This window comes from Ranitomeya variabilis, chromosome 5 (genome assembly GCF_051348905.1).
Source record: "Ranitomeya variabilis isolate aRanVar5 chromosome 5, aRanVar5.hap1, whole genome shotgun sequence".
In the NCBI taxonomy this organism is placed as follows: Eukaryota; Metazoa; Chordata; class Amphibia; order Anura; family Dendrobatidae; genus Ranitomeya; species Ranitomeya variabilis.
Genome location: NC_135236.1, coordinates 76942145 through 76963588, shown reverse-complemented (window position 1 = coordinate 76963588; position 21444 = coordinate 76942145). Strand labels below are relative to the sequence as shown.

Sequence of the window (21444 nt, the reverse complement as noted above, 5' to 3'; positions counted from 1 at the left end):
AACGCGAAAAAAACGCTTACATATGCCTCCCATTATTTTAAGTGTATTCCGCATTTTTTGTGCAAATGTAGCCTTTTTTTCCGCGAAAAAATCGCATCGCAGAAAAAAAAGCAACATGTTCATTAAAATGCGGAATTGCAGGGGATTCCGCACACCTAGGGGTCCATTGATCTGCTTACTTCCCGCACGGGGCTGTGCCCACCATGCGGGAAGTAAGCAGATTATGTGCGGTTGGTACCCAGGGTGGAGGAGAGAAGACTCTCCTCCACGCACTGGGCACCATATAATTGGTCAAAAAATAAGAATTAAAATAAAAAATAGCGATATACTCACCCTCGATGTCTTCCCGCCTCCACTGCACGCTGTTGCTTCGGTTCCTGTAGCTGATGTGCGGCGAAGGACCTTGCCGATGACGTCACTGTCCTGTGATTGGTCGTGAGCGGTCATGTGACCGCTCACGTGACCGTGACGTCACGGAAGGTCCTGTGCGCACAGACCAGCTATAGGAAGACGAACGGACGCCGCTGATGAGATGTCTGGGTGAGTATAAGCATTTTTTTATTTTTTTTATTATTTTTAAACATTCTATCTTTTACTATAGATGCTGCATAAGCTGCATCTATAGTAAAAAGTTGGTCACACTTGTCAAACAGTATGTTTGACAAGTGTGACCAACTTGTCAGTCAGTTTTCCAAGCGATGCTACAGATCGCTTGGAAAACTTTAGCATTCTGCAAGCTAATTACGCTTGCAGAATGCTTAAAAAACGCGAAAAAAACGGAAAAAAAACGCAAAAAAAAAAATGCGGATTTCTTGCAGAAAATTTCCGGTTTTCTTCAGGAAATTTCTGCAAGAAATCCGCAACGTGTGCACATACCCTTAGAGAACCTTTTCTTGATATGCTAATTTATTGAGACAGGTTTTTTGGGTTATCAGGAGTTGTATGCCAAAATCATCAGTATTAAAACAATAAAAGACCTGACAAATTTCAGTTGGTGGATAATGAATCTATAATATATGAAAGTTTAATTGTAATCATTACATTATGGTAAATAATGAAATTTAACACTATATGCTAATTTTTTGAGAACGACCTGTATATGGAGGTAGGACTAGTCCAGTGGAGCGTCTCTGTCTCACGTCTTCTAAATGCACCCCCCAGGTCATACCTGACAACTTCGGTGCAGTCCCAGTCTTGGTAGGACTGGTGTTATGTCCCATTCACGCATGAGATTTTTTGGTATTCCTAACAAGACAAGGATGTCTGTCACCCACAGGGGATGATTAGAAGATCTGAGGCAGGACTAGTCCTGGGGAAGAGACTCAGCTGGACTAACCCTACCTTATTAAAATATGCAACGCCGCAGGATGAAACTTCATTTTTTTGGTAACCATAGAAGTTATTGTGCTACTGAAAAGTCTCCATTCGTATAGGGAATATGTACCACCAAAGTAGCGATTGTAAACATTTCTAGGATGTAACAGGTTCCCTTTAAATTCTTAATGTTGCTGTTTGTTTAACATCTCCATAGAGGATCCCTTGATAACAACCATTGAAGAGTAAACTTTGAAAAGCCGGCCAGGAACTGTGTTAGATGACTAGTCTGCCATCCCCCTGACAGGCTTCTTCTCCCCAAACCCCGAGACCATCAGGTCTCTGTCTATGTGAAAACATAGGGAGAGACCTTTCATTCAGATGGGCAGAACGGCATAGGACTAGTCATCTGAGAGTCCTAGTCCACTAACAGTTTTTTAAAAAAATGTTTTCTTTGAAACGCCTCCTTGTTTCATAGTGCAGTGTCCGATATCAATGACCGGTTCCCTATAACTACCTGGATCTTAGAATCTCCATTCGGTTACGATGCTTCTCTTTTTCCTGTTTTTCATTATTAGACCCATCCATGGATGGCGAGGTGATACCAGCACAATGTTCTCATGTAGCTTGTGTCGATATTATACCCCGGACGAGCGTGAAATGCAGGTCCATTTCTATTCCTCCCAGCACAAAGAAATCCTGAAACATCTGTACATCTTCTACCCCAAACTGAGAGTGGACTTCCTTCATGTGAGAGAAGTTTTTCAGTTTCACTCTGCAAAGCTGCTTGCTCCTGGCCTGGAGGGGGTTAACTGTGGTGTCTTTTTTTATTTATTTTATTTTTAGAATTACCTTTTATATAAGAAGAGGAAAATGGTCATGGAGCAGAAGAACAAACTACTGCCCATTAAGGATAAATTTAAAGGTAGGGATTGGATATTCTTGGCTGATCTTCGTGTTGCAGAGTTATTTAACATGGGGCAAAGTAATCAATCCAATTCCTTGAGATATTTTTGGGGTTCTCCCAGAATACACCAATAAAAAGCAATAAGTGTCTCAAGGTACGTGTTGTATGGTGCCAGGATTAGGAGTCCACAGCCTGAGACACGGGCAGCCCTGGAGGGGTGTGAGAGCAGCACGTAAAGAAGGTAGTCTGAGGAAAAGCCGGGGATTTCTTGGCTCTGCTCAGGGAGTGAGGGATTTGCTGTGAATGAGTCACTCAAGAATAACGAATGCTTTACCGGTTCCTACACCGAGCATCTTAGAGACAGTCATAGGATTAGGGTTTTCCCTGCGGTGATACGATTGGGAATCTCTTCTGTAAGTGAATTTCTTGTATTTCCATCTGTCTTTCAGGAATAGGTCAGGAACATTTCCTCCATCGTGTCCAAGCCGCACTATGTCAGGCATGCGACGTTCTCATCCCAGATGACCCAGAGCTTTTGACCAATCATATAAAATCAGAAGGCCACCAACAGAAATGCAAGGTAAAAATCGACTGGAATATAAACCAAGATTTCTCCTTCGCCTCATTGGGGGACACAGACCGTGGGTGTTACGCTGCAGCCACTGGGAGGACACTAAGTGATACAAAGAAAGTTCTCTCCTCCCCTGCAGTATACACCCTCCTGCTGGCTCTCCACTAACCAGTTCTTGCTTAGTGTCTGTAGGAGGCACTTGGGTCTGTTTTCAGACCCCAACGTTTTTTATTTTTATTTTCTGTAAATTTTTATTTTTTAATTAACGGAGTGAAGGGGTGACAGATTCCTTTCTAGGGTCCGCTCTCCCCCGAACCATCAACAGGAAAGCACGGCGAGTATACCTCCCCGTACCTTTCCTGCGACGACTGGGGCACGCCTAATCTACGCTAGGGCGACGGTTCCTATACGGTCCCGATCTCCCCCCTGTAAGATGGTGAGCACATAGAGTATACCTCTTATGTGCATCACCCCGGCTCCTCCACAATTAAGCCCTCACAGTAGCCGTAAGCCCCCTGCGGCAGGCGCATCCGTAAGTCCCCTGCGGCAGGCACATATGAAGATGGACAGAGACTCTCCATCCCCCGGCAAAGGGAGGATTAATTGAGCTTACTCCCTCTCAATAGAGGCTGCATCTCTGCTCCGTGGTGGTAAGTAGATTCCTTCCTCACGCCGCCTGCGTGGAAGGTGCGGTCCTGGTCCCTGGGGAGAGGTGCCGCTGGCCGGACACCAGCGGCAATCATTCGGCGCTACGTCCGACGCGCTCCACCGGCAGGCTCCATAAATTTAGTCCCTGTTTTTTTCAGCCTGACTAGGCCGCAGTTGAAATCCCCGCCAACCGCCGGAGCCCCGCCCAGCTCACTTCAGGGGTGATGGTTCCTTCACGGTCCCGATCTCCCCACACCAGCAGCAGGCGACCACATGGAGTGTCGCCTCCATGTATCCTCTCCTGGAGCCAGGCCTAATGCTGGACAACTGGCCCTGTCCACCTGGGGGCTGAACTCCGTGGATGTACAGAGGCCCCTCTCTATGGCGTCCGAGCAGCCCCCACTGTCCCACCACTGTGAAAGCGGATGGCACAAGGAGGCGAACGGTTCCTCTCCACCTCCCTAACAAAGGGATGATGGATTGAGGTTTAACTCTCTATCCCTGCACCGTCCACGCTGCAATACCCGACATCTGTGGTGGCTCCATGCCGGGACGCGCACCGATGGTGAGTGGATCCTGCCAGCGATGGGCTTCTGCAGCGGGATATTCACAGGCAGTCTCAGGCTTCCCTGTGGCCAACCTCCCCGAGGTAACGCTCCGGCCGGCTACAAAAATTTAGCCCCCGGCTTCGGCCGATGTGTAGGCCGCATCCCCGAAGCGCCCTAAGGCGGCTCTGCCCGTTTTCCTGGCGTTTTTTTCCTGGCACGGAAGCGCTTAATCTTCTCGGCCACTGCGACGCCCCTCACTTCTACTCTGGTGCCGCCTGCAGAAATGTAAGCCCCGGCTTGGGCCTATTAATGGAAGTCTCGAGGCTCCGCCCATGTCGTGCCTGTGGCTCCGCCCCCCGAATTGGCGCTTCTCGCTCTCTGCGAGATTTTATCTAAAGGCGCATGACCAGTATTCCCTGGTCTTAAAGGCACATGACCAGTATTCCTGGTCTTAAAGGAACACGACCGGTATTCCCTGGTCTTGAAGGCACATGACCAATCTGAAGCTGGTCATAAATGAGGAGTCCTCCGCCGCTGATCCCAGTTTATCCCAGTGTAACTAGTTCCCTCAGTGGACTTCGTCACTGCCACAACCCATGGTTTTTCTGACCAAGAATTTGAATCCCTCCGGGATCCCTCCGTGGCTCGGAGTGCTCGCAGGACCGATATACATGGTCCCTCTCCTATATGGGATCCGTCGGCTAGCAGGGGCCGCGAGTATTCTAGAAACGTACAGGCATCTACAAAACGGAAGTTTTCATTTCTCCAAGGATTTGCTGACAACAAGACTCTGAACACGGATCGGATATTGCCTTGGACCTGGACTTGCCAGAGCTTCAGTAAAGGATGAACTCGCCTATTTGTATTGTCGGGGTCGTAACGACAATAATAACCTTCATTCACCAGTCATTCCAAATTAAAATGTGAGCGCAGAACATCTGGTACCAAGTAAAAATGATTCAGACACGCAGCTGATTCAATTTTAGCTGATGTCCCTGCATCCACACACGTCAGCAGTGGTACAGCAACTACTTTATTTTTGAATACACAGTACTATTGTTTAGGAAAAAGGAATGCATTAGGCGGGGTTTAAGCAGTATACATCTAGTGCTCAGTCTCTCTCTCTGATTCGTCAGAACATCTCCCGGTGGTTACTTCTTTCTTCACATTCCTGAGTTATCTTTTCAGGAGAAATGATACTTAACTCTTTAGACACTGAACTAAAATGAAAGTGAACACTGGCAGCCATCTTTAGATACAATTACATTTGCATTAGCTAGCAGATAGGAAAAACTTATTGTTTCACAGTATAAGATATATAAAAGTACAAAAGGTATATAAGAAAGTATATTTTCACCTTGACAATCCCCCCTAAACACTAAGTTTTTCCCTTTAAGAAAGATCCTTCGAGACTGTCCATGTGATGGGGAAAGGGGAGGTGGATTTCTTCATCCAGACACCTCAGAAACTCTCCCCTAGCGAGAGGCCTCCAGGCAGCTGACCCCGTCACTAACCTCACATGGAGTTCTCCCACTGTCCCTAAACTAAATCTCTTAGCATCATCTGAGAATGGGGGTTTTGTCTACTCTCTTGAGGGGAATATACTTAGGGATCTCCCCTGGATCAGTACCATCGTACTCTGGTGAGTCTACTTCTTGATTGAGGAAGGTGCCAGTCTGAGTTGCTTTGGCAATAACCTTTTTATACAAGGGAATAACACAACAGAGAATTATTGATTCAATTATAAGGAGGGCAATCAGTACCAAACAAGCTTATTAAAAGAATCCCTTGAGCCCATCCAACCAACTGGAGAAGAAAGATGTGTCTACTCCAGCATACATGACACGTCGTCTTATTGTCCTAATTTGTTCAACTTCTTTAGAAACCTTCAGGTCTTTTGGATCTACATTTCGCCATTCAGGTCTGGCTGTCTATATTTCGTCTCGTAAGTCTTTGGTCATACCGTCAATGAATGTATTCACCTATACTCTAAAATCAAGTGGGTTTATGGGTCTGTACTCCATGTCTTCCCATTTCAGTTGTAACCGTCCAAGTATAGCTCTACACTCTCTCCTTTTGTCACATCTGTAAAAAAAAGTCTTAATTTGTGTCCTAGCACGTCACCTGCTTTTGTGCTCACCAACTACCTAGGCCTGCCTAGGTGCACTTATACGTCCATCATATAATCATTATTTGTCTGTAGAATGAGAAAGGTTGGTTCTCAGGGTCAGCCAATGTTTTTGCGTAGCTAGCTAGTCAGAGGGCCTCCAGGGATAATACTCCTGTATCTGTCTTACCTTACCTGATGTGGTTGGTTCTCTGGTGGTGGGGAGTGACATGACATGCTGGTCTACAGCTCCTTCCCAAAAGGATTACTGTCAGCCTACTCCTAAAAGTTAATGTCCCCACTATCCACCAACCACAATCCTGTGTCAGCTTCTTATATCACTGCATGTGATCTTGTCTGGACAGGATTCAGTGTAATTCTCTTAGGTCGGGTTGCAGCACGGGTCATACAAGTGTTAGGGCCCAAGTCCTCAACTATATCCTGAAAGGCATCACAGCTATAATTAACAAATCTTTGTTCACTGTAATATATGTAATTGATCCATTCAACATTTTTATTAATCTGCACCTGTGGGATTATAGAAGCAAAGCCAGCATAAATCTGGTTCTGGGCTTTAAACTGGTCAGGCACCCCCCTTGGCACTCCAATGGCATCAATATATACTAGTGGATCTTCTTCATAACTCATGTGGAGTTGATCAAAACTTCTCCTCTTTCTGGTAGGTTCATCAGGTATCTTTGGTGTACATATATTGTGTATGTTTAATTAGCAAGTCAGTATCTAGAGAACTGTTCTCTTTGCAGAAACCTGTCTCGAAGATCCCTACTGGTGTACCTGTGGTGTCGTGGGAATTATAGCAGGTGTAATTGTCAGCTAATACGGTTACTTCTCCTGGGACCTTTAGTCTGGGTTCCTTATGAATTAGTGGGAAGTAATCTGGGCAATCAGTGGGCTTCAAACCTTTCAACAGATTCATGACACAGGCAGTGGTGTTGTCATCAGGAAAAAGCAATGCATGTGTGTATAGGTGTGTATTCGCAGCAGCACAAGCAATACATCCTACAGAGATATTCTGGACTCTTACATTGTATCTCACCCATTCTAACCATAGGTTTTTCCTTGGGGCTGTTTGTGTTTCTATGGAGAAAACCTCTTGCCAACTGAGACCTGGCATGGGGATTACTTCATTAACTACATTTTGCAAACGCTCGCCTGGGCCTGTTTTAGGTGTACTGGTAACAGGGGCCTTGGTTGGTCTGAAGCTAATATCCTGGAGCTGTATATGGCCTAAATTCCCATAGTATCCACCATTAAATACATAATGATAATGCCTTCCCAGTACAAACGTCTGCAGATCAGCAGATTGGGGGCTTTCAAGATTTAGGAGGAGGGGGTGACAGCTTCTACCCCATTTACAGCCCCTAAGTGGTTGCAGAAGGGCTGTTAGATGCATTCTCTCACAAAGACTCCTACCGTCTCATCCTTAGGGAACATGGCTTCGCTAGGTTTATATCCCCAATCATCTCCCGTATTCCAGGCAGCATCTGACCAATAATAACGGTTATTGTTGTCATCTCTGGTAACACATATATAAAACTGGATGATTCCCTCTACCACCTGTTGAGTCTCGAGGCACTTGACTACATCACAGAAATCAAATCGCCAGATATTTACCGGGCCTGTCAGGTTTACCCAGAAAATAGTGGGACCAGGATTCTTATTTACAATAGTGGCCGAAGAGGTAGGGGCGAGGATGGTCCTCAGCCCCAGGACCAAAAACGACAGCAACATTTCCCTTCAGTCACTACTGTGACTAAACACTGGTTCGGTCTCTTTTACAGTGTGAGGCGTGGATCCAAGTGTTCTTTCCTTCAAGTTTTACTGTAGTGGGGGGTGACCACGATCACCGTGTGGGGTCCTTCAAATCTTGTCTGGAGACAATCTCTGCGCACAAACTTTTTCACATACACCAGGTCTCCTGGCACAAAGGGATGGTGTCCAGGAACCTTGTCTGGGTCTGGAAGAGAACTGAAGACAGTTAAATGCACTTTGGCAAGGTGTCCATGTAAGGCCTGCACATAGCTAGTCAAGTCCGGGTACTTGAGCTGCAACTGTTGTGGAAAGAAACATTCAAGACTGGGGCTCCTGCCAAACAGAATCTCATACGGTGACAGTCCTGTCTTCCTGTTTGGGGTATATCTTACTGAAAACAAAGCTAGAGGAAGGCATTCTGTCCATGGTTTACCAGTCTCTGCCATTGCCTTCTGGATTTTAAGCTTAAGAGTTCCATTTAGTCTCTCCACTCTTCCACTGCTCTGCGGATGGTATGGAGTATGCAATGCTTGACTTACCCCCAGTGCTGCCATTACCTCTGACATGATCTCTCCAGTAAAATGGGAACTCCGATCGCTTTCAATGACTTCAGGAACTCCATACCTGCATATGATCTCAGCCATCAGTTTCTTCACCGTTGTCTTAGCCATAGCTTTGGCAACTGGGTAGGCTTCTGGCCAACCTGAAAATAAATCAATGCAGACCAACACATACTCATACGTCCCTACCCTAGACAACTGAACATAATCAATCTGCAGTCTCTGGAATTGGTTAAAGGGCCGGGGAGTGTGTTTGGATGGGGTTTTCACTGTCCTACTCTGATTATGTGTGGCACATATCATGCAGCTCTGTACCTGCCTTTCTGCGCAGGTGGAAAACCCGGGGGCAATCCATTGTTTCTGTAGGGTGTCACACATGGCCGTCTTCGAGTGGTGCACATTCCTGTGCAGAACCTGTGCCATCATTGGGTACAGTACCTGTGGTAGGCAGACCTTTTCACCCCTCCCCCATAGTCCAGTGACGGTATCAGAGCAAGCCCCTATCTTTTGCCACCTATTTTTCTCCTCCTTACTTGCCTGTTCTTGTAACCGGGCTAAGATGTCTTTCAACACAAGTGGAGATGGTGGGGTGTCTAGGTGATGTACTTGAGAGGCTACAGGAGTGCTTGCTGCTTTCTTGGCAGCCTGGTCTGCCAGTGCGTTACCCTTTGTCCGTCCATCAGTGCCTTTGGTATGTGCCTTTACCTTTATGATGCCTGCTTGGGTGGGAAGCTGTAGTGCATTCATAAGTTGCTGGACTGCCTCAGCATGTTCAAAGGGGTGGCCATTTGCTGTCAGGAAAGCCCTGGCTCTCCAGATAGGCCCATAATCGTGTGCAATGCCAAAAGCATACCTGGAATCAGTGTAGATATTTACAGTCTTACCTTCTGCTAGTTTGCACGCTTCTACGAGCGCCTTGAGCGCTTCTTGTGCAGACATATGAGCTGGCATTGACTCTGCCTTGATTACCTCATGTTCTGAGACCACAGCATATCTGGTACAGTAGCATCCTCGGTCATCTTGGTGACGGGATCCATCTACAAAAAGCTCAAAATCAGCATTAGAATGGGCACACTAGAGACCAGCCGTTTCCTGAGACATCAATTCTAGACAGTCATGTGGTTTGGAAACCTAATCTTGTTCCTCTGGATCCATTCTAGAAAGAAAGTGTCCTTTTCCATGTCACCTACTCCTCCCCCCTTTGGATCCATAGGAACTAGGAGAAGAGTAGCGGGGTTTAGGACAGTGCACCTTTTCAAAGTCACATTAGTAGGCATGAGAATAGCACACTGAAGTCGCAGCTGTCCAGCCATGGACATGTGGCTAGATTGTACCTGATTAAGGATACTATATACATCGTGTGGGGTATGGACCATCAGTGGGTAATCCAAAACAATCTCTGAAGATTTGTGTAGCAACAGCTGGACAGACAACACAGCCCAAACACATAAGGGACTTCCTCTTGCCACCGTATCCAGGCGGCTGCTGTAATAAGCAACAGGTCTCTGTTTGTCTCCATGAAGCTGAATCAGCACACCTGTAGCATGTCCTGCATAGGTGAGCTCTGTCTGCAAGGCAGTCTGCAATACTGTACGGCAGTGCTCGGGTGTCTTGTAATCATATACGGGGCCTGCAGTGTGTAACACTATATCACAGGGCAAATTCCCTCTTTGGGTGGACATAGCGTCTCCTGGATGCAAGGGGCCATAAGTGGCAAGGTAGGCCTGACACTCTTGGGCTATGGCTGGGCCCCCCCCCCTGCTGGCTAGCTGTTGGGCCAAACCACCTCTATGTGACAGGGTAGAATTAGCTGGGTTCACTATGGCTCCTACCTGGTGGGTAATTATGTCCCCATACCCTACTGAGAAAAGAACCTGGGATTCCTGAGGTGTGATGTAGTAATGTGAATGACAGGGGAACCAAACTTCAGGTTCTTGGAGAGTCTGGCCTTGTAAGTGTGAAGGTTTCACGGGAAGAGGAGATGTAAGGGCCTTTCCGGGCTGGGGGGTCTGCCATTTACACCGATTAAAACAAGCTCTTGGTCTGAAAATTGACATAACGAGGCTTGGGATGGAGTGAGATTCCTATACAGGGTTAAAGGCTTATTGGAATGTGAGGCTGGACTTGCGTGTACGATGGGAGGGGGCAAAGGCTGAACTCTGTTACATGACCACTGATAACATAGCTGTGTCCTCGCAGCTGCAGTGGTGGGGGGCCAGGTAGCGAGTAAGAAGCGCTGCTGATTTAACCCCTTTCCTGCTGGGCTAAATTCTTTTGAAAACTCTTTACTATTTTCAATGCATCATCCGGAGTGGAAATCTCAATATCGGGTCTACTACAAAAAGGTATGAATGGGCTTTTTGTTACAGTGAAAATCACAGATCTTTAAACACTACCATAAGACGCCCATAGAACTTCTCGGCAGTCCAGGATATATTGGTGCCTTGACTTTAAGGGGCACAGGGCTTACAGTTGGGAGTAGAGGCTTAATTTCCTGAGAAAAGACCATATCATCTAACAGGGAGCCCCCCTCCCCTGTTTATCTTCAATTTGATATATATCAACGACTCAACTTGATGCAGGTAAATCTTTTACCAATCTTTCAATTACTTACAAGTTTTCCTCTAAGACTAGGCACAGGTCTATTTCACTTTCAAATTTCCAGATTATAATATTTCTTTGTACTTCAAAACAATATTGTCGCTTTAAGCAAAACCCAAATCTACCAGCGCGTGATCTACACCAAGTAAACACAGAGAGACTCAAGAACGCAGGCACGTGCCCCCCCTCCTCACCAGACACAGGAGATAAGGAAATCACCGCATTCCTCAGCGCTCAAGGGAGAATACAAAAGCCCAGCTCTTTGCCCCCCTTTTCTCTGGCTCACAGCACCGATAAGGAAGAGAGAGAGGAGAAATCTCACAGCGGTCCGCTCCCTCCTCCCCTCTCCTACACAGCACTGATAAGAGTTCCGTATCTTCCACACAGTCACAAATTGCAGCAGTTTTCAGACTTAATTTCTACAAAACTTTCCTATGATCCTCTTTGGTCTGGGCGGAGCCCCAAGGACGGCCCGTACACGCACACGGCAGGTTTCCACCCAGGATGGATTCTGCACAACACAAACAGGACACACCCATGCTTCCAGAGACCTCGTCCCGCCGCCATTATAGGGCGGTGGCTGGGACTGCGTTTTCATCATTAGTGGCACGGCGGCCATTTTACAATCTGTGAGATTACAGTTCAAAGACATTTTATAACCAAACACGGGTTCTGCATTCTCTGATCCTCCCTCTCCATCAACCTATTTTCATCCTTCATTCTTCAAGCCTCGCAGATAAGCTTCTTGACTGCCTCTTGCCCTCCCGTGACTCTACTATTGCCTTGACTTCCACAGCATCCTCATCTAACTTGTGGGGCACAGACTTCTTTTGCTTTAAGATACGCAGCTTGGCTCCCAGAATACTATGGCCTTCTGCAGTAGATCACTGGCAGCGATATCAACACTTTGTTCTAAAAACATGGAGCCTCTCGCTCAACGTATAAGGAAAAGAGCCTCGCGCTCAATATTTCCTGTCCCCTAACCTGAACAACAGTGATTAACAGACTATCCTGCCACGATATTCCAAACCGTTGGGAGGCGGTCTCCTAGTGAGAGCCCTCCACAAAAATTCTGGTGGTCCCGTACGGAGCGTCTTAATTGCCTATTTCTGGTGGTTCCGTACGGGGCGTCTTAATTACCTATTTGTACTCAAAATTCTGGTGGTCCCCCACTTGGGACGTCTTAATTACCGGTTAGTACAATATCACAGAGGCTGCGTCTCCTATCCCTTTCTCTAAGCCGCCCCACACTCTACAACTAGCTCAATCTTTCACTCCACTTCACTACTAGACAACAGTCACGGGTAGGGTGGTTGAACGGAGTACAATGACCGGTGGAGGAGGTGTGGTGTACACGAAGACGCGCAGGATGCGACGTCTCTCAGTTGCTGGTTCAGAGCGTGGCACAGGATCGCGCTCGGTCTCATCACTCGACCGGTCACCTCCCGGACCCAAGGAGACCACAGACAAACCAATAACGGCTGAGACACTAGCAAGTGTGACACATACAGTGTATATGATCGCCACTTACCGTGTTCGGAGGGTGATCAGTCCTCGAGGTCAGCCACTACGGGTATCATCCACAGACATCCAGGCATGGGTCCAGGGGGTCTCGGATCGCTGGCCACGCCCCACGTTGATCGCGCCAAATTGTCGGGGTCGTAACGACAATATTAACCTTCATTCACCAGTCATTCCAAATTAAAATGTGAGCGCAGAACATCTGGTACCAAGTAAAAATGATTCAGACACGCAGCTGATTCAATTTTAGCTGATGTCCCTGCATCCACACACGTCAGCAGTGGTACAGCAACTACTTTATTTTTGAATACACAGTACTATTGTTTAGGAAAAAGGAATGCATTAGGCGGGGTTTAAGCAGTATACATCTAGTGCTCAGTCTCCCTCTCTGATTCGTCAGAACATCTCCCGGTGGTTACTTCTTTCTTCACATTCCTGAGTTATCTTTTCAGGAGAAATGATACTTAACTCTTTAGACACTGAACTAAAATGAAAGTGAACACTGGCAGCCATCTTTAGATACAATTACATTTGCATTAGCTAGCAGATAGGAAAAACTTATTGTTTCACAGTATAAGATATATAAAAGTACAAAAGGTATATAAGAAAGTATATTTTCACCTTGACAGTATCATCATCCAATCTCTGTACATTGACGAGGACTCCAGTTCTGCTCTAGACTACACAGTGTCCCTCATAAGGAGACTAAACTCCCTCGTAGAGCATTTGCCTTCCAGTCCAGATATGCGATTCACTGGACAGAAGCCTCTACGTGGGATGCCATGCCTGGTCTGATATTTAAGGGCGACGGGCCCTTTAAAGGGCACCGATCTCCCCACACCATCAACAGACGGGCACACGGAGTGTCGCCTCCAGGTATCCTCTTCTGCATCCAGGCCTAACGCCAGACAACCTGTCCTGTCCACCCGGAGACCTGAACTCTGTGGATGTACAGAGGCACTCTTTTCGGGCGTCTGAGCACCCCACTCTGCATCACCACTATTTAAAAGAAGATGCAAGAAGGCAGATAATCCCTCTCCACTTCTCTATTAAGAGGATGGTGGATCGAGGGTTCCTAATTTTTAACTCTGCACCGTCAAAAGAGAGCGGCGATGGCAAGAGACTATGACCTGCTGGATGCAGCCGCGCATTCTGCCACTTGGCAGATTAACTGGGTACAATCTCCTGTGGTATACCTACCAGTATACCTGCTCGATGTGTCATAAATTGAAAATGCCACGGTCTGTCAGATAGCAAATCTGGTTTGTTCCGTTTTGCGGCTTCGGATCCAGCCCTCTACCCTCCCTAGCTGCCGCATGGATTGCTAGAGCAATGGTCTCCTGCCTGGAGACCTTAACTACTTTGATTCACACCAGTAACCCTTTCCTGAAGACAGTACAGCAGGTCAATCAAATCTTTTGAGCAGGAGACTAACAAAGGATCGTACGTTCCTACAGCCCCGACCAGCAGTGGAAGGGTTGTCCAGGACAGTCTAGATCTAAGGGATCTTGGTTCCAAAAAGGGGAACGAGAAATAAGACCGATCCTGGACCTCAAACTTCTAACAACCTTTCACAAGGTTCTTCTTCTTCAAATGGAGTTCCTAAGCTCAGCCATTACTTCAACAGAAAAGGGTGCAGTTTCTGGCATCCATCGACATTTGGGATGCTTACCCTCTACAAAAATTCCTTCGCCTTTCCGTTGGTGAGCAGCATTTTCAAGTCACGACCTTGTCTTCGGCCTTGCTACCGCACCCAGAGTGTTCGCAAGGCTCATGGTGGCTGTCATGTTTCTCTTGCACTCTAGAGGCGTGGTCGCCCTGCCCTGTTTGGCCGACTGTCTAGCCGCCCTTCCAGGACTACGGTAAGTAGTCTATATCACTTGCGATACCCTCTCACCTGGGCTGGTGGCTAGACTTAGACAACTTCTCATTTCCAGGCCAGCAGATATCCTTCTGAGGATGATTTGGTACTCTTCCAGAAGGATGGTAATTCTCCCTCCAGACAAGGTCATGGTCCTTCAACAGGGAGCTCGCGCACTTGATCACTCATCCCCTCATTTAATTCGATTTGCTGGGAGAGTTCTGAGGAAAAATGGTGACAATGGAAGCAATTTCTTTCGCTCCGCTCGTTTTCAGCAAGTCAAACAGACTTTCAGACGATGGTCTTTGAGCTCCTTCTTCATCCAGGACCTTTCTCCCGGTTCAGTAGTTACTAGTAACTACCAATGCCAGTCCCCTTCTCCCGATCATTGCTCTGGAGATCCGAATGGTAGTCCTACAGTAGGTCCACTGCCTTCTGGTGGGTCAACCCATCTGAATTAAATTGGACCATGCCACGGCTGTGCCATACGTCAATCATCTAGCAGGTACCCACGTTCAGGCGCCATGGCCGAGGTACCTCACATTTTCTGATGGGCCGAGATCTATCACTCGGTGATCTCGGCAGTACATATCCCAGGAATAGAACTCTGGGCGGCGAACATATTCAGCCGTCAGGGTTTCGCCTCAAGTGAGTGGGAACTTCACCCGGAAGTCTTCCATCTGACCTGCCTTCACTTGAGCTCTCCAGTTGTAGTTCGGATGGCGTCCAGACTGATCGCCTGTGTACTCGAGTTCGTGGTTCGGCCTCAATATCCAAGAGCCACTGCATGCTCTGGTTCATCCGTGGTACCAGTTTCCATAACTCCCCTTCCACTACTTCCAAAAGCTTTTCAGAAGCAGAAAGGGCCCCAGTGATCCTCGGAAATCCGCACTGACCACATCAGTTTTTTTGCTTGCAGAGCTGGTAGCTTTCCGCCTTTCTGCAACAAAACTGGAAGTAGGGACTTTCTCGCAGGAAGTTTTCACATGTAGTTCTTCCCTATCTTCCCTATCGCATACCGTTAGATCATTGGGACCTTAATGGTCCTAGGAGTATTACAAGTAGACTCCCTTTTTTTTTGATCCGGACAGACCTTACTATTAGGGAAGGTCCCCGCTTTTTTCTCTGCGATATCCTCATCCTGACGAGTCTTCGGTGCTAATGGGTCTTTTCAGACTTTTTTCCTTTATTTCCTTCAAGGCAAGGTTGTCCTCAGGCCATCCCCGTCCCTTGTTACCAAGGTGGTATTGTATTACCACTCTTATGAGGGCATAGTTCTTCCCTCATCTCTTTCGACACTAGTCCACAAAATGGAATGAGTTCCCCCTTATTCCGGACGAAGCGAGTGCTCTGAGTAGGTACGTCTCGAGGACGGCGTCCTTCCGAAGGTTGGACACTGTATCTTGGGCTTCCTGACGGTAAGAGGAAGGCTTCCTGACGTTTACAGGAAGGGTTTAGCCGTCTTCATCGGCCATTTAGCCTGGTGTATTCCTTTCACCTTCCAGAAGTCCTTCCGTGTTAGATGTCAGCCTATCTCCCTGTCTATCGTGGGTTCTAGGCACCAGGCGTCGACAAGACACACCTGCAAGCTTGTGGATTTGTCCAGTCCGCATGCATTCTTGAAGCACTATAATTCCCACACTTCCAGATGGGAGTCTGGGCAGGCGGACTCTGCAGGCCGCGGTGGCGCACTTGTAAGTAGCGGTTACACAGGGCCTGATCTGATCTTGTCCCCACCCAGGGACTGCTTTGGTACGTCCCACGGTCTGTGTCCCCCAATGAGGCGAAGGAGAAAGAGGGATTTTTGTGTACTCACCGTAAAATCCTTTTCTCCGACCCAATCATTGGGGGACACAGCTCCCACCCTGGTATTAGCTTATGCTTGTTTTTATAATCTGATATGCTATACTCTCATATATAATATGACATGCTGTAAGCTCATATGCTGTTACTGATCTCCTACTGCTTTTACACCGAACTGGTTAGCTGAGAGCCAGCAGGAGGGTGTATACTGCAGGGGAGGAGCTAACTTTTTGTATCACTTAGTGTCCTCCTAGTGGCAAGCAGCATAACACCCACGGTCTGTGTCCCCCAATGATTGGCTCGGAGAAAAGGATTTTACGGTGAGTACACAAAAATCCCTCTTTTGGGTACTCACCATAAAATGTTTTTCTCGGAGCCTCATTGTTTCTTGTGTCCCCCAATGAAGCGAGAGAGAGATATTCACATCTGATAGATTTATTGCTGAATTGTAGAAATCCGTTTTGGCATTCCTCAGCAATCTAGCGATGAAATGTTATGGTAATGAGCTGTAAGTGATTCCGGGTGGGACACTGCACTTGCAGCTCTCCTGCCCTCCCGCCATATTCCTCTCCTGTATCGGCCTGACAAATCAGTCTTATTTCAGTGACCTGCCTCCCATGATCAAGATCTGTTGGAAGCGCCATTATTGCCAGGTTCGGCACTTGCGCACTAAAGTCCTTGTGATGCATCTGGACCCACGGAGTTGATCTACGCATGCATCCGCCCCAGGGCCTAGTGGGTGCTCTTGAGAGATTTTCGTAGGGAAAACCTCTCACTGTAAGACAGTCTCTGGCACCATAAGCAGACTGGGAATAGAGACGGAGAGCTGCAAGTGCAAGGTCCTATCCCAAAGCGCATTTCCATAAAATATAAACAGGATTGCTGAGAAACGCCAAAACAGATTTCTGCAATGAAGGTAAAGATTTAATTGGACTCAAAGCAAGGCATCTGTCTGCACAGAATGACTGCTGAAACCAAATACAGGCCCCCAGTGCATCCTTGGTGTGGCCAAACAATTCAGTACACCTTCCCACCATTCATCTCAGTCTTCCTTTGGCTCTATAAAGCCAGAGCTGTCGATCAAAAGTGAGGGAGGGGTGTATGTAGGTGGAAAACAAGTAGACTGGAAGGTGCACTGAAGTGTTTGGCCACACCAAGGGGTGCACCAAGTGCCTGAATTTGGTTTGTACAGTCATTCTGTGCTGACACTCTATAAGACCCGACTGCCTTGTGTAGATTGTGCTTTTTAAAAAAATTTTTTTTTTTTTTTACCAGGTTACAGTAAAAAACATAAAGGTGAGCAGCTTGGCAGCAGCGAAGGAGCTTTTACTGGATCAAGAGATTCTGCAAATGCTAAAAATCTACATCTCGGTGAGTAACAGGGTAGGTGTAGCGTGATGATCAAGGAGGATGTCGGGGGCTAAATTAAAACATTATGGAGGCATAGGTGTAGTGAAAATGACAGACTGAGCTACACTTACCAGCTTCCTACCCTGTGGATTCGGTAGTCTGCTGTGCATCTGATGACGTCCGTCTTCTGTATGAGGCTAGTGATTGGTTGCAGCGGTCAGATAACTAGAACAGAGTGGCACCAGAGAAACATCTCGTGTCGTCCGTTCTAGTCTTAACCCATGAATTTAGCGCCATTATATTCCATTACGTGATTATCATCACTTTCCCCATTGGGCCTCACAATCTAGATTTCTTTGGCGTGTGGAGGAAACCCACACAAATGTAGGGAGAACGTATTACTGTTTCATAGAAACTTCTGCATTTTGTGTGGTCTTTTTAGGGAAGGAATCCATTTAAGGACACAGCGGCCTGTTCATCGCAGGTGGTGACTAGCACACCTGAAATCCTAGTCGCTGAGGAGGATGATGAAGATTATGTTAATCTGGATGATGATGATCATGATGATGATCATTCTGTTGAAGATACTAAAGATACCATTGCTAATGCCAAGTCTGGTCAAGAGGTTCCTGCTAACAAAGACTCTGGCCCAGCCGTGTCCGTGAATACTGATAAAACGGCTAAAGAAGAAGATGAGGAGGAGGAGGAAGAAGAGGCGGCCGAGGCCCCATGATGTCATTTTTTTCACACTGTGAATAATTAGTTTTGATTTATATTTCCATCCTCTGAAGCCCCTTTATAATATTAACATTTAGCTATGAGCCCTGGAGCCATTGCCTTCAATAAGATGGTCTCCGACTATCGGAGAGTAAAGACGTGCCGCATGCCCTTGTGCTTCATTTCCCTTTTAAATGGGGTTGTCTTACCCAAGATGACCCTTTTTTAAATAGATCCTGGGTCGGTAATTATACAATCGGCCACTAGGAGAATGTAACTTGACAGTTTTTCGAGTGGCCAACCTTACAATATATGGGCACACCATGCAGTATCTCAAAAGGGTGTAAAAAACATAATATATGAAATGTGAGTTGTGCACAATAGGTTGTTTTTTTTTTTTGGGACACGACATAAAGGAAATTAGGGAAGAATTTGCCAAATGAAATCAACCTCCATAGGCCAAGAAGAGAATAAGAAAATGAGTTGCCTTAGTCACCCAGTCTGCCCACTCGGTATAAAGGGTACTGTCTCATATCATAACATCCATAGGATGAGTTACAAATGTCAAGGTCTCTTCGATGTGGGTTATAGAAGAGAGACACCTCTAAATTATAGCACCTCTTAATATAGTTATTAAAATTGTTCCAAACAAAAAAAAATTCCCACCAAAAATTAGTGAAATAGATGCAGAATAAAAGTATTAAGTCAAAATCCCAAAAAGCAAAAAAACAAACAAAAAACAGCCAAGGAGAGAGATTGCATTCCTCATAGAATGGTATGACTTGGCGACAACCGTAAGTGAGAAAGCTAGTTACCACTATGTAAGAGGATTCTACCATTGACTGGGGGACCAAGGGCTAGTGGATGTTTAGGACATTGGGAAAAGTGAAAAAGATGCTATCCCTAGTGTCCCCTATAGTGACCCTTCCTGGCTGCAGAGGTGGGCACCCTAATAAGAGCATGGCAGTGGTGCCCCTTACTAATCCCTAAACACGGGTGACTGTAGTATAGACATTATGTAATGGATATGTAGGACTGACATTATCTTGGGAGGGTATCCATAACGTCCACTAAGCCAAGAGGTACAATATGGATCCTATATTAAAAGTTATATTTTAGGGGTGTATTATGTAAAACAGTTGTGTCCATGCTAGTAATGAGCGAATGTGCTCGGCTAAGGTGTTATCGGAGCCTGCTTGTGTGCTAATAGTATTTGAGAACTCCGAGGTACTCCATGTTCGAGTCCCCGCGGCTGCATGTCTTGCCGCTGTTTGACAGCCACAACAGATGTAGGGGACTGCCTGTTTGTTAGGCAACCTCTGCATGTGTCTGTCAAACAGCCGCGGGGACTTGGACATAGTATTCGAGCACACCGAAGATTAACACGAGCGTGCTTGGATAACACCTTATCCGAGCGCCTTTGCTCATCACTAGTCCACACCCTTATACTATCCCATACATTGTTAGCTGGAATTATAGAAGAGAGATCCTCCTCTATATTTCGGGAATTGAGCTCCATCTATTACACTGCACATGCGCAATAGCTGAAAAATGTATTTGGCTATTTTCTCATAGAAGTGAATGGGAAGAGACCAACTTTTCATTGACAGCGGTGAAATGGGCCCATTCTATACATAGATATGGGGCCTGCATGTATCACAGCTATAGCATCACCTGTGGATATACCCTAAATGGCTAATGTGAGTGGCACCCCCTTCAACAAACATGGAGACACCATAATTTTCATTTGTGAGGATGACCATCCCATATAGGTCTACGGCACGGCCATGATTCGGTCAGTGTCATTTCGGGTAATTCAGAGGATCTCGGATCTGAAATTCGTAATTGGTCACTATTCCTGTTCATTTTGTTTTGTGTATGGATGTAATGTTGGTTGTTTCATTTTGTGTTTTTAGTTAAATTTTTTTTTTTAATATCTTAACTATAAATAAAAATAAAAAAATAAGTTGTACGACAGAGTATTTTTTTTTTTTTAAGACCCTGTAGCTGATATATCCGGGTCTAAGGAAGACTGAGTATAAAATGTGCTTTTTGGCGGTGCGATCATGTCCTGCAGTAGGCAGGATATAACATCTAATAGGTTACCCCTTCGCTTGGTTTATTTGGTTCAGAATTAAAAATCTACCATTCAAATTAAAGTCATGTTTTTTTTTCCAGGCAACCTGTCAGGATTTGGCAAGCTGCAGTCAGATAGGATTGCAGAGTGGCTGCTGTGTGTGAGGAGTACAAAAATCCTCTTTAGTCAGGCGCTTCATACTGGTACACAAACCATGGGAGATTCAAAAGCAGTCTTTAGGGAGGGAAAATATATAGATGGGTAAATTGACTCTCCCAGTAGGTAACCCAAGCGACTGCTGCTTATAGCACTTTTCTGCCTTTACTCACGTCTGTCGAGGTGATTTTGTGAACCTTGTAAAATTTTAGAGAGGGTGTAAACAGTGGATCAAGTAGCAGCTTCAAGGCTGGAACGGTGACTCTTGATGGCTCAGGAAGCCCCCACTGCCTGGTAGGAATGGCCCTTCACCTCTGGCGGGCCTCTTTATTCTTGGTTTTATAAGCTTCCAGGATGGTAGAAAGAATCCAGCAGGCAATGATTGCCTTCAAGGCAAAAAGACCACGGTAAGGTCTTTCTGCAGTGATTAACAGGAAATGTGACATCTAAAGAATGCTGTCACCTGGTAGTGATAGAGAGCGCTGACCAAATCTGAACAGTGTAAGGCTTTCGCTGCATGATTAGAAGGACAAAAGGAAGGAAAAACGATGTCTTTGTTAGTCGAAGGAAGAAACCTCATTGGAAAAGAATGAAGGTACAGGATGCAACACCACCTTGTCCAGGTGAAAGACAAAAAAGTGAGAAAAATGCTAGTTCAGATACTCGCTTGAGAGAAGTGATGACAATCGGGAACACCACCTTCCAGGAAAGCCAGAGTGGGGGAATACTAGTGTGTTGAGCATCAGAATAAGATCCAAGGGAGGCCGGCTGGTAAGGAGGAACAGAATAGGCCCATACCCTGAAGAAAAGTATTGACGTCTTCCTTCTGAAAAAAAAAGAATGGACAAGGCCTAAACCGGGCCCTTGAGAAAACTGAGGACTAAGCCAGACTCAAGTCCCGACTGCCAGAAAGGAGGGAAGAGAAAAACC

General features: G+C 46.3%; 1 protein-coding gene across 6 annotated transcripts in view; it reads left to right on the top strand.

Moving 5' to 3' along the window:
* Positions 1 to 20253, top strand: part of LOC143774579 (uncharacterized) — a 56490-nt gene extending 36237 nt beyond the window's left edge. For all 6 annotated transcript variants that reach the window (XM_077262316.1, XM_077262315.1, XM_077262314.1 and 3 more), the window contains 5 exons: positions 1893 to 2064; positions 2161 to 2239; positions 2671 to 2801; positions 17490 to 17585; positions 18007 to 20253. In XM_077262316.1, the coding sequence (XP_077118431.1) occupies positions 1893 to 2064; positions 2161 to 2239; positions 2671 to 2801; positions 17490 to 17585; positions 18007 to 18297 (769 nt within the window). In that variant the 3' untranslated portion in view covers positions 18298 to 20253. The remainder of the gene's footprint in view (positions 1 to 1892; positions 2065 to 2160; positions 2240 to 2670; positions 2802 to 17489; positions 17586 to 18006) is intronic.
* Positions 20254 to 21444: the final 1191 nt, after the last annotated feature.